The sequence below is a fragment of the Sciurus carolinensis genome, chromosome 5 (assembly GCF_902686445.1).
Source record: "Sciurus carolinensis chromosome 5, mSciCar1.2, whole genome shotgun sequence".
NCBI lineage: Eukaryota > Metazoa > Chordata > Mammalia > Rodentia > Sciuridae > Sciurus > Sciurus carolinensis.
Window position 1 is genome coordinate 167685293 of NC_062217.1, and position 13578 is coordinate 167698870.

The 13578-nt window shown below is 53.8% G+C and overlaps 1 protein-coding gene across 16 annotated transcripts in view; it reads left to right on the top strand.

The window, feature by feature from the left end:
• The window catches only part of Tacc2 (transforming acidic coiled-coil containing protein 2), a 177292-nt gene that overhangs the window by 126140 nt on the left and 37574 nt on the right, over window positions 1-13578 (top strand). For all 16 annotated transcript variants that reach the window (XM_047553047.1, XM_047553051.1, XM_047553043.1 and 13 more), the window contains one exon: window positions 7243-7379. In XM_047553047.1, the coding sequence (XP_047409003.1) occupies window positions 7243-7379 (137 nt within the window). The remainder of the gene's footprint in view (window positions 1-7242; window positions 7380-13578) is intronic.

The following is a 13578-nucleotide window of genomic DNA, read 5'->3' on the forward strand; positions in this document are numbered from 1 at the left end:
AACTTAACGAGACCCTGTCTCAAAATAAAAAATAAAAAGGGCTGGAGGTGTAGCTCAGTGGTAGAGCACCCTGGGTTCAGTTCCCAGTACCACCAAAACAACTAATTGGATTTGGTTTTAGAAACCAAATACTAAACCTATTAGACCAGTGTATGAATGAATCCTAAACATGTTTCCAGAGAAGACCTGGAGAGCTTTTTGAGGACTTTAGAGCAAGCTCTGTGCAAGCTTGGTGGAACAGGGAGGTTCCTGTGCTTTCTGGGGTCCTGGTTGGTTGAAAGTAAAGCTTCCGATTTCAGTTACTCAAGCAAGGGACTCTGCTGCAAAGAGATTTCAGGGACCCGAGTGCATGAAGGTAGGAGCGCAAGGGCAGCTGACGCCTCCTTATTTCTCCTGAGTTGTGATCACAGTCGCCTTTTCCCCGGAAGGCATCATGGATCCAGGTAGGGATCAGCGCAGTCAGGACCCAGGGGAGCCAACGCCGGGCCATTTCACACCTCCCACCGAGGGACCCTCAGCTGCCGTGGCACCACTGGTCTTTTGCGAGACTCTTGGTATTGCCACAGATAAGACGACTTCAAAATCATGTGCACGGTGGTGTGTTTCTATGGGCATAGGCGTGCACGCCCACTGGAGCACAGTGCCATCCTGAGCCACTCTATCCCTGGAGACAGGGTTGTGTCCAGGCCTCAGGAAGGGCAAGGTGGAGCTCTTACGATTCAGAGCAGCCGTGTTCCGCAGGGTACATGCTGTTCCTGGCCAGGAGCAATCGCGCTCTGTGTGGCTTCCAGAGTCTCTTTTGTGTCCGACTCAGTTGCTTTGACCAAATGAAACGGGAGACCTGGCCAGTCACATCCCCCAGTTTTCTAATGCTTGGGGTCCAGGGGAAGAATCAGAACTTGCAAAAAGTCCAAGGGCTCAGGAGGTCAGTTGGCTTGCCTAAGGCCACACCTTTGTCAAGTGAGTGACATGACATTTGTTGTTTGGGCTCCTTGCCATTCACTCCACCTTCTGACTGCCTTTTGGGGAAGTCTGTGCTGTTCTATGGGATTGCTTCTTTTTGAATGTCCCCTGACCTCAACTAGCTAAGACTTAGGCATATGACTCAAAGTGAGTCAATTAGATGCTCCCTTCCAAGGATTTAACCATGAAATGAGTGCTTGGTGATCCAAAATGTGCGTGGAGACTGGAAAACCCAGTCCTCTATCTAAATCTGAATTCTCCAGAACCTTATAAAGTTCTACTTTCATCTTAGTTATCCAGAGTCAAGTCCTGCTTCTTGCAATATATTCAATTTACCACTGGTTGTAACTGGATCTGTGAGACCCTCCATCTGTGAGGGCTCTTTCCTCTTGGCCTGCCAACTCTCTAACCTAGAGGCAGCTGATATGGTCTTGCCCTTTGTCCCTTTGAGTCCTCCTAACCTCTCAGCAGAGCCACCAAGTGATACATACCTGGCCTCTGACAGCAGGACCTTCTTATTAACTCTACAGGTGCTGGATGGAAATCTGGGGTAAATGTGCAGTCATCTGCCTTGGTTTTTCCTAGGTGACTGCAGGTGTCAGCCTAGAAAACTCTGGCAGCCTGGCTTGTCAGAGCTAGCTTTGTGTTCACAGAAGACAGCTCCTGAAGTCCACTCCTCAGCCACCTGTGTGTCCCAAAGGGGTCTCAGCATGTGGTTGTTGAAATCGTGTTCTCCCCTCACCTACATAACTAGGTGAGAGACATCAGAGCAGATTCCTTTTCTCCATCCAGCCTGGGTGCATTAGAGAGAAAGACCCCGGCATTCAGCCACTAAAAATCTACCAGTCAGGGCACGTCATTTAGACAGGAGGAGTGTGTGTATGTGTATATGGGTGTGTGTTGGCTGGAATTCAGGGGAGTGTTTTGTTGAATAGAATCTAGTACACAGCAGTTTCAAAAATACTCACTTACTCACAAATTCATCAGCCTCTTGCCTGAGATGCAGATGAGTGAGTTTGTCTAATCCGTCGGGGGCTCAGTTTTGTTTCTGGAAGATCCCTCTCTCTTCAGGAACAGCAAATGGTCTTTTTGGCCTAGACGATGTTGTCTGATCTTCCTTAAAGTCAGGCTCTTGGCCAGACCTGTGGCCTTTACCTGGGCCTCATCTTTAAGAGGAAGGGAGGTGGCGGGGGTGGACAAGAAGAGGGGCAGCCTGACCTGAGGCAGCACGGACTTCTTGCTCAGGTTGTACCTCTGCATGGAGCTCAGAGGGTGTGGCTTATGTCATGGGAAGCCCCCTTGTCTAGCATGTTCTTTCACTCTGGCTGGGTGATCCCAAAATTTCCATCCAGTCCCAGATCACTTTCATGTTGGGAATTGAAAGAAATAGATAAGCATGTGGAAGTATCCCCTTCCTCCCCAAGCACCCCTTAACAGCCATTTCTTGGTCATCAGGTGCATTCAAGTGCAGGTGGTTTAGGTTTCCAGGGTGGGTGTTGTGGTCCCTATGTGGAGGCAGGCCGGCTCTATGGAATTCCTAGCTATGGCTGCCATAAATGGGCCAGAGACCTTGGGCAAGTCACTTCAGATCTCTGGGCTTCAGTTTCCTCCCCTGCTTAAAAAGATGGTGTTTTAATCAGCTTTTAGTCACTGTGACCAAAAGATCTGACAAGGAAAATTCAGAGGAAGAAAAGTTTATATTGGCTCACAGTTTCAGAGGTTGAGCCCATGGTTGGCCAACTCTAGCTCTGGGCCCAAGAAGAGGCAGAACATCAAGGTAGAAGGATGTGGCAGAGGAAAGCAGCTTAGGACATGGTATCCAGGAAGCACAGAGAGAGCTCATCTCACCAAGGACAGATATGTACCCCAAGGCACACCCCCAGTGACCTGCTTCCCCCAGCTACAACCTACCTGCCTATAGTTACCACCCCGTTAATCCTTATCAATATATCAATCCCCATAATCTAATCATTCCCCTCTGAACACTTTTTGCATTGTCTTACATACACGTTAGTTTTTGGAGGACAACTCGTATCTAAACCACAACGAATGGGATAAAAAGAGCTCTAAACTTTTCTTCTCCTTTCAGAGTTGGAAACTTCTGTGATCTTTGCAATTTATTATCCCCAAACCTTGAATTTTTCTCCAGTAAAACTTGAGCAAAATGGAACCATTTAATGATGTGTTGGGAAACCATATTATAGTACCTTTTTATTAATAGGTGCCCATGTTTTAGTTATGTACACACACACTGATTCTCATTCACAATACCTCTGTACTTATTTACGTATATGTGGATGTATACTATGTATGTGTGTGGGTGCTGGTCTTAGACTATTTGATGGTCGTAGTTCATTTAAGTAAAAACATGAAAATATTTAAACCAAATCGTAAAGGGAAACAAGAGTCTACACTTTTCCAGCGACCTGACTCTGGCTTTGGGGACAGTTCCATAACCTGTTTTGACACAGCACGTCACTGAGGAGGGCTGAATTCAGAGTTGTGTTGGATAGCTTCCGACTGTGCTTTGCTTGAGAGCTCTGTAAAACGCTCTGAAATCTGAGAAAACAGCTGGAAAAAAAAAAGTTCCTAAACTGTCCTACCAGTCGGGAGCCCTGCAGGCTCAGGTTTCTGTGGCTCCTTTCCATCTTCCCCGTCTGCCACCTCACCCTGTAGCCTCGGATTCACCCGTGCATCGCCATGTACTGAGGGCGATGTCCTGCGGTTGGGTGGCCCTCCTGCTCCCACTGCCTTGTTGGAGAATATCCCCTGATCGGAGGACAGGCTGTGAAAACACGCGGGCTGTTTGTGATGAGCTCGCTGGCAGGGACAGGACCTTTCCTAATACTGTGCAGCAGGAGAGAAATCAACAGAGAGAACGCGGCACTTGGCATCCCAGCCCCAGTGTCCGTTCTCAGTCCAAACAACTTACTGGTTCTCCATAATAGACTCTGTTTATTTATTTAAAAATTCTTTTATTTCCATTGTATATAGTCACAATACCTTTATTTGTTGATGTGGTGCCGAGGATTGAATCCAGTGCCTCATGCTTATAAGGCACACCCTCTACCATCGAACTACAACCCCAGCCCCAGCATGATAGGCTTTATAATAAGAACATACCATAAACTGAGTTTGCTGAAAACATTTGGAAGTCACAGAAACAGTGAAAAAGGCACAGATTTTAAAGACTATTTTGGTTTGGGGCCCTGGTTCTCATCACTTGCTAACTAACTACATGGCCTTGCACAAAGTAATTTGCCTCTGTAAGCTGATTGTTTCATCTGTAAAATGGCCTGGGCTTGCCATTTTTGAAGATTATAGGCAAGTCTACAAATGGGCCCAGTCCTGTGCCTGATGCATAACAAAGTGCTCAACTAATTATAGTAATTTTGCTTTTCATGCTGAGAATTAAAGTCACTGTGTTTCATGTTGGCTCTTAAGAACTGTTTATATTGTAGAAATACACACATCATATTTGCATATTTATTTATCTGGGTAACATAGCATATGCCCATCTAGGGAAATATATTTACTTATAATTTAGATGTTTTAACAGATTGTAATGACAACATTTCTCTTTGTGATACATACTTGTGGCATATTAATTTCCTTTCTTTTTTTTTTTCATTTTTAAAATGTGTGGAGCCTTAACAGAATAATTTCTTACATTTTAGTTTTATCTGGTTGGGAACAAAAATAAGCCTATGGGAATTGCCACTGTGCATTGGGGCTCCAAAATGCTGCTTTATTTTTATGTACAGACTCTTTGTGGGTGGACTGTAGAAATTTTTGCTCTTGGAAGTGTTTCGAGCTCCTGGGAAACTGAATAGGGAAAAAAGAGCTAATTAAAAAAGCTGCCATCCGCCTCCTCTAATTAACTTGCTGTCCCCTCCCAGGAGAGGGCGCGGAAATACGAAAACAGGGCAGACCGCTCCGGAAGTGAGTGCCATTCCAGTGGCCCACCGTGGCCCCTGGTGTTGTGATGCAGAAATAGTTAGCTGTCAACAGGACGGGAAGCACAGAGGGGCCTGGTGTGCCCTGCCCTGCCCGCCCCAGGCTGGGTGAGTGGGGCCTCCGAGCAGGTGTGCAGCGGGGCAGCTGCAGCTGGAACCCAAGAGCATCCGGCCCTCCCTACTGCTGTGCTGTTGAGAAAGACCAGGGCTCTTTGTACTCCAGAGTCACGTGTCACCAGTGCCCAGGGATGCAGAAGCTAGGGGGACAGACACTCCGTCCCTCTCCTTGCATCTCAGCTTGTGTGGAGAAGCTCACTGCATCTGTGTCTGGCGGTGTGGCTACTGTTTTGGTGATAACGAAAGAGATTTAGATCTCAAAGTCACCAGCAAGGACATTAGGGCTGGGGATTTGGGGGACAGAGGCTGTTCTTCTGTGGCGATGGCTTTTGGCTCCTGGCAGATGTGGTCTCCAGTGGAATGGGCCCGGTGGATGTGGACAGTAGTGAGCAGCAGTGGGGATCCCAGGCTGCTGGCCCTTCGAGGAAGCTCTGGAGAGAGGCAAGTTGGCTTTGTGCACCTTGTCAGTGTTGCCCCTGATGCTGGGCAGGGGTGAGGAAGCCAGTTCCCTGGAGCACCCCTGGCCACCAAGGTGACCCAGGCTGCTCCATGGGGTGACCTCCCTGTGTTCCTCATACCTGTAAGCAGATTCTGCAGAACTGCCTGTGCCTACTTCTGTCAGCGTCCCTGTGTGGATGGATCTTAAATCCTCCTCTTGGACAAAAGCTAAGTCCTTTAATATTAATGTGCGTGTGTGTTAAAAAGTCCGTCTCCCCTGCTGTTTTGCATGAATTAAGTATCTACTCATGAAATTCAATACTGCGCTGGCTTTGGCCCATTGGATCCCATCGAAAGCAGCTCTGGTGTTTGTTCATCTCTTTGGGTCCCTAGAGGGCTTCATGACTAGTTAGAGGAGTCAGGGTCCCTGGGGGCTGGAGGGGTGACCTCTGGCACTGATGAAATGAGGCTCTCACAAGGGAACTCACCAAATGGCCCCCTTCTCTCCTCCTGGCAGATCGCGGGGGGATTGGTTGGGTTCCTGGAGCTCTCTGCTGGCTGGCTGGCGGCCTTCAGAAGGTGGGGGAGGCCAGCCGTGTGCCTGCCTCACTGTGTCGGCCTTCCTGGCTCAGCGACACTGGCGCAGCCCAATGTCCTGGCACGGCATGTTCCCCGTCCCCTGCCACACGACCCCTGATTATGGTCTCAGCAGATTCACCTGCTAAGGTCATTTGTGCCCATGTGCAATCCTAAGTATCCACCCTCTTGAGAGTTAACCTCCTCGTTGCAAATGAACCCGTAGGATTCGGGTCTGTTTAACGTATTCTGAGGTGGGAACCGCCACCTGCTGATGCTTCCAAGCTGGTCATCCGCACAGCTGAGGTTGGTCCCCTGCCTGTGGGCAGCTGGAGCGGATGCACTGCTGCCCTCTGGCTGGCAGGCAGCATGAGGGCCAGTGGCTGGTGGAGCCTCATCCTTCTGGCTTAAGATCCGGCACCTGGGGAAGCAGGTGAGGGAGGAGGGCTATCTGCCTATCTCAGCCCAGGGCCCAGCTTTGGCCACTGGCTCCCCTGTGTTTCGGAGGGTCGCTTCTCCGGGTGGACTTGTGGTTCATGTCTCCAAGTGGAGAACCTTTCTTGCCAGTAGGCTTTCCTGTGGGCCCACAAGGACGCCGTCCACACCATTGGGCTCTCGGGCTGTGCTTTGTGGCTTGGCCTGGCACCCGTCCCGGCTGGCTTGCTAGCTTTCACTCACTGCACGGAGACCCATTCGCTGCTCTGGTCTGGGGCTCTGGGTACTATGATATACCAGCACGGCGTGTTCAGCCCAGTGGAGGACAGAGGTAGCCTGATGAGCAGGTGAATGAATCTGTGCTGGCAGGTTATGAGGAGCATGGGGTGGGGGGCGGGGTGGGAGAGGGGATCGGACACTTCGCTCCACGGGGTGGGAATCGAGGGTGGGCAGGAACCCCCGTCTGACACACAGACCTCCTCTGAATTGATGCCAAGTAGTGGGTGCCACAGTTCATCAGGAGAGTCCACTGTGGGTGAACTTGCCACTAAGGTGAGAAGGATGTGTTCAGAATAGAGCTGAGTTCAAAGAATATGTGGCTCAGTCCCAACGTCTTCACCTTTGGGAGTCATGACTCTCTCACATCCACGCCCAGGCGGTTGAATTGAGCGGCAAGCCTGAATCCACAGGGCCAGGGCAGAACACCACGTGCAGAATTGCCCTTGGCCCTAACCTGTCTCTCTCCTCTCTCCTTCAGGAGTTCTGACTCTGAAGAAGCATTTGAGACCCCGGAGTCAACCACCCCTGTCAAAGCTCCACCAGCCCCACCCCCACCACCCCCGGAAGTCATCCCAGAGCCCGAGGTCAGCGCACCACCAGCTCCAGAAGAACCAGGTAACCGAAGGCCAGGGCCCCTGGGAGATGGGCAGTGAGCCTGGTGGTGGACGCTGGAGGGAGACACCCTCGCAGGCTAGAGGGAGAGCACCCCTCAGACTGGTCACGGCCGGCAGCACTGGGCCCTTGACTCTGGCCTGTTTCCTGTGTTTGCTGGGTTGTCCTGAAGGTTAGGGTGAGTGCAGACAGCGGATTTTGCTGGGTGTGCTTTGCCCTGGGAACCTTTCACTTGGAAGGCTCAGGTGGTTTGTGGTTGGGGCAGCTGGTCCTGGAACTTTCTAGCAAGGTCTTGGATTCTACTGTTTGACCCCATGCTCCTGTAAGAATGTTGGGTTTTGTTCAGCTGATGTGACTCTGCCTCCATGTTCCAAGAACAGCGCCCCCTCGGGCTGGGGAGTAAAGACCTTAGTGGTCTCCAGGGGACGGGAAGAGCGGAATCAGCCCGAGCTGGTCGGCTCCTCGTTACCCTGCTGTTACCCGATTTCCTCTTGCTTTCCCACACCCTCCCTCCCCTGGTAGGAGTGGAAACACCTTTAGGTTCTGTTTAGACGTGGAGATTGCCGAGGACAGAGCAGCGCCCACCGGCCCCTGCTGCCCCCGTGGCTGGTGCTGTGTGCTTCCCCCAGTTCCACCCGTGGGGATGATAGTTTAATGAGAGGCCTGGACGGAGGCACGGCCTGCTAGAAATGGCCCCACAGGCAGTCAAGGCCAGGTGGTGCTGTGCTTAGGCCTGGGTGGCTCTGGGCCCCACACCGTAGGACCCCACTCTGACCCTCCCTGGCCCCAGCCCTCCCACTTACGGAGCGTGCAGAGCTAACTCCCTCCAGACCTTGCACCGCATGCCTGCCCGCAGCCATTGCAGGTCTACTTCAGCCCCAGGCCTGGCCCGTCTTCTCCTCCAGGCCTGCGGAGGATCTGGGATAAGGCTGACCTGCAGGTTGGGTGTGCACAGCCTGGCTCAAGGCAGCCAGGGAGGAATGGAGCTGGCAGTGGGCAAAGGGGCAGGGAGAAGGCTGGGCCTCCTTTGTGCTCCTGCCCGGGTCAGGAGCCAGGTGGGCTGTAAAATAACATGGCATTTGGACCTTGATGTTGATTTTAGAAAGTAACAGGGGGAGTTCATTTGGTCTGCCCCGGGTTTAAGCAGGCCAGTGATTGAAGAAGGCTACATCCCCGGGCTTCGACCGGAGCTGGGATGGTGAGGCAGTGTCGCCAGAGCAGCCGCCTTCGCTGGAACCACACACATTACGTTTTCCTGTCCCCCACCTTCAGCAGCTCAGCGGCAGACAGGGTTCTGCTGAGTCAGGCTGGTTGCTGGGCTCGGAGAGCGTGATGCTTGGCCTTTATCTGACTTCGAGGTGGGGAAGACCCAGAGAGCTCTTTGCAGTTCCCAGAGAGTCATTTGCTTCCCTTCCTTTATTATATATAATAATGCATATAAAAATGTCTTTCCCATGTTATTTATTTTTACAAATTTGCTCAGTTTTTGATGACAAGTGACCGAATGACCAACACCTGGTAAGCCCTGGGTCAAGCAAGCTCTTGACTAAGGTCCGTGCAGGGGAAGGTTATTTCTGGGACCATGGACTCGTTGTCTGATACCCTGCTTGCTCTTAGGAACGATTTTCCACTCCTTTTCGTTGCTCTCCTTCCTTGCGCCTGACTTCATTTTCCACCAAGCTGAGAATGATCTCCATTCTTAAAAACACACACACCACACCCACCTCTCTCTTAGATGGCGGTTAATAGTGAACATGATAGAGGCTTATGGGGTAACCCCTGGGGAAGGGGCTGGGATGTTAACTGCCACTGAGTCACAGCCCTCAGAACCTTTATTACGCCCCTTTGGAGTCTGAACAGGGAGAGCGGCTGCCTCTCAGTGAGGATTCTGCCAGGAGCTGCACAAAGGCCCATTGGATTTACTGCCCTTATTAGAAACCAGCCCCCAGAAGTAGCATCCTCAGACACGTGGGGCATTGCAGAGGCGTGAGAAACGCCCGTGCTGTGCCCTGGGGGCCGTAAGGGAAGAAAGGCTTCTTCTGGGAACCATGGGAAAGAAAGGGCAGGAGAGGAAAAGCTATTGTTTAGCTTTCCTCTTCAAAGCGCCTGGAATGTCACCAGAGTTGCCCAAGGAACCACACGAAATAATAGGACCCTGGGCTGTGGCTGCGGGCGGGGTGATTCCTCCTCCTGGAAGCCTACGTTTTACAAAGTACTCCCTCGGCCCTGCCAGCAGGTTTGGGCCTGAGGGGCAGAGCGATGGTGTGCTGGGGGCTCACCTTCCGGGTCTGGCAGGACTCCACTGTTGGAGCCCAGCTTCCCGATCTGTAAGTGAAGAGGGTGACCTGCAGGTCCTCCGAGACCCCTTCCCTCTGACCGCTGGGGTCCTGTGAATGGAATGCTTGGCTATTGTAGTGTGTCATTAAAACTCACATCTGGCCCCCGGGGGATGTAGGTAATGTCACAGGATGAAGTGACATTTCCCACTTGAGTGTCTGCCCCGTGCCAGGCCTGGGCAGGACTTTGGTGTGTTTCATCTCCCATTCAGGTGAGAGATGATCCCTCACGCACACGACGCCCCTTACCAGGGCATCACGGCCTTGCCGTGGTCCTGCAGCAACTGAGGGGCTCTGGGACTGGAGCTCAGACCTCCTGCCTGCGAGTCCGGCTCCCTTCTGCTAGAGAGCAGACTGCTGTCCACGTAGTGATGTGAGCAGCTGCGTCTGAGCCCCTGACCTGCTGCTGGCTCTGCAGAGGAGCCGGTGTGTCGCCACTGTGCTTGCTGATGCCCACACGGCTGCAGGTGCAGCTCGGTGCCAGCCTGTGCCGAGAGCTGCAGCCTGGGCCACGCACCAAGGCAGAGGGCAGGGCCTGGGCCCCTCGGGGACAGCAGCAGATGGTCAGCAGCGGTGTGTCTGTGGGGATGGAGGAGGGTTCACTTTGACATTGTTCTCCACTGGTGACAAAGCTTGTATTTACATTCTCGCTGGGAGGTTGCCAAGCCTGGGAAGGGCGCTCTTGGGGTCTTGGAGGTGACTGGAGCCACCCTGTGCTGAGTGCCTACACCTTTCCTCTCTCCCCAGGAGGTGGTGGCCCGTGGGGGCTCCAGTTGTGGGCTGCTGCTGTCATGTCCACTCAGGAAGGCTTCTAGTATCAGGCCTGGCTGCAGAGTCCCCAGGGGCCTGTGTTTGCACTGCCCCCTCCACAGGTGTCCATATGTGCTGTCCCTAAGAAGCCACATGTGGGTGCTTGCCTCAGAGACAGGAGCCTCCCGGGCTGGGCATTCCAGAACCCAGAGAGGTACAGAGAACCGGTGTCACCGAGGCATGTGCATGATTTGAGGGGCCATGCCTGTCATTTCCCAGCACCTGCTGTGCCCTGGAACAGGTACTTAGGTGGCTCTCCCACGCCGTCCTGATAAGAATGTCTGCTTTACAACTGAGGCTTGGAGGGAACCGTAACGTGCCCAGGGTTGACATTGCCTTAGTCTGTTCTGGCTGTCCTAACAAAATCCCGCAGGTGGCTTAGAAGTAACAGGTCTCTTTCTCTTGAAGTCCAAGATGCGGTGTCTGGTGAGGCTCTGATTCGTGGCTCACACACGGCACCTTCTTGCTGTGTCCTCACATGGTAGAAGGGACAAGCCAGCACCTTGGACCTCCTCTATAAGGGTGCTGATCCCATTCCTGAGATTAACTTTGCCGCCATGACGGACTCGCCTCCCAAGGACCTCACCTTGATGCAGTCACCCTGGGAGTGAGAATCAATATGGGGATTTCAGGAGGACGCCGATGGCAGGCCATAGCGAGCGGGGGCAGGGCTCTTAGACCAGGGGCCGGCTGCTCCCCTCTTTGCTGTGTTACATGTGCCCAGGTCTCTGGAACAGGGAGGCTGCTGGGGTCTCTGAAGCACAGCCGGTCCCGAGGAGCCCTGTCTGAGGCGGGGTGCAGAGTGTCCGCGGCAGGCGCTGGGTGTGGGCCGGCAGAGCACCGGGCCTGAGCCCCTTATTGCCCCCTTCCCGGGAGTCCTCTCTCTTTTCTAAAGGCATCCACTTTTCCCTTAACTTGTGGGTGATGTGGCCCAGCCCCGGTGTCACATCGGGTCTCTGACCCTCAAGGTGACTATTTGGAGATGGGCTTTCAGGAGACACCGAGGTTAAGTGGGTCAGAGGCTGGGCCTCTAAGGCAATAGCGTTGGTGTCCCTGTGAGAAGAAGAGAGGGACGGCGTGTGCAGACAGCGAGAGTGCCTTCTGCAAGCTCAGGAGAGAGGCCTCTGGAGAGGCCAAATCCACCGTCACCTTGATCTTGGATTTTCAGCCTCCAGAACTGTGAGAAACGAATTTCTGTTGTTTAAGCCCCCCAGTCTGTGATAGTTGCTATGGCAACCTGAGCTGAGTGACAGAGCTGAGAAACCCCGAGTGAGCCTTTTCACGTGCTGGGCACTGATACTAACTTTGTCCTCGTGCTGAGTGGGAAATGTGGAGCTGCCGGGCGGAGGTTTCCAGGGCAGGCTGCAGCCAGGTCTGCGCTGGGAACGGGAAGCAGAGGGCATGTGGACGGGATGGGTCGGCCTGGGGCTTGTCACCTTTACCTGCTCTGCCTGCTTCCTTGTGGCTGACAGAAGGGGGCACCTCGGACTGTGAAATGGTGGTCTTCATGCAGACGCGTGGACGTTGGGCAGTCCAGCGGGAACCCAGCGGACCCACGTGGGCTTTGGAAAACTGACAGCCTGCATGTGTGGCAGTGACCTTTCACCTTGCAGGGCCTCCCCGCCCTGTGACGGACCCCGTGGAGCAGCTGGCTTGATGGGCACGCACTGACAGCAGCTCTCAATCAGGGACAGCTTCGCCTGCCGGGGGACACGTAGCGATGTCTGAAGACGCTTCCGGTGCCACCCTGGAGTGGGAAGTGCTGCTGTGGTCTGCTGGGTCGAGGCGGGGGACGCTGTGCGGTGCCCGTGAACAGCCGGCCCCACCACAAAGGCCTGAGCAGCCCCGAGTGCCCGTCGTGCTGAGCAGGCTCCGGTCCCGGGGCCGCGGTGATTTAATTACAGGGTGTCGCTTCTGCACGGGAAGCTGTGTTAAGCAGGAGGCGCTTTCTCTTCTGGGGAAAGCAAATGAGCAGATGGTTACGCGGCGTCTCTGCTGATCACTGCAGGATTCGGGGAAAACGACGGCATCAGAAGGCTGCCGGCCTGTGCAGCGGTTTAGCGGGGAGGTTGGCACCCCTCCTTGCTGGCAGAGGGCAGGCCCTTCTCCCTCGGTCAAGGCCCGCGTGGCTCCCCTGCTCCTCCCCAGCCCCTCTGGGCCTCTGCCCTCTGTACTAGGTGTCCCAAGTCCACCACAGGGCAGGACGGCAAGGTCGCTTCTGACGGGAGGATGGGGTGCTTGAGGATACAGGGTCCCCCAGGAAGGAGGGAGGGAGTCCATCTCGGAAGGAAGAGTGGCACCTGTTCTTCTGAGATGAGCAGGAAGCAGCGGGGTCGGGCGCCGGTGGAGAAACCACCTGGTGGAAAGAGCTGAGCCGAGAGGCTCCCGTCAGGAGCTCCAGATTTAGGACCCGCACTCCTGGCTGGGCCTGCGGCCTGGATTGGCTCGTCCTGTTTCCAGGTGTTCTCAGTCCAAGAGGTGCTTGCTGAGTCTGCAGGAGAGTGTGAGCAGTCGAGGGGGAAAACAGGTAGAGGAGACGAGCTCCCGGACAGGGAGGCTGGACGTGTCCCCGGGTGGCTGTCCCCCACTGCCCGGTGGGCTCTGCGCAGCCCCAGGAGTGAGGCCTACTTGTGAGCCATGCTTGGTCCGGGATTGCAAGAGTGAGTGTAGACGGCTCAGAGCCATCTGTGGGGAGATCCCAGTGTGGGCATTTCCCAGAGCTGGTTTGTTGGGGGCAGGTGGGGCTGCCAGTTTCAGCGGATGAAAGTGCAGGGCACCCGTTAAACTTGAATCTCAGGTAACCAATCATTGGGAAGCAGACTTACTAAAAACCATATTCGTTTATGTGAAGTCAGATTTAACCGGAGGGGACCACGGACACAGCCCTGGGAGGGAAGCACACTCGGGCAACACTGCTGTCACTGGAGCCACGTCTTTCTGTCCCTGTCCTGCATTCTCCCCGTGAGGAGGCCTTCACATCCTGGGTCCTCTTGTCCAGTTTTTAGTTTTCTGGACAATCATTTCCTGGCCTCCTTGGATGCTTAGACAGCTGGGAC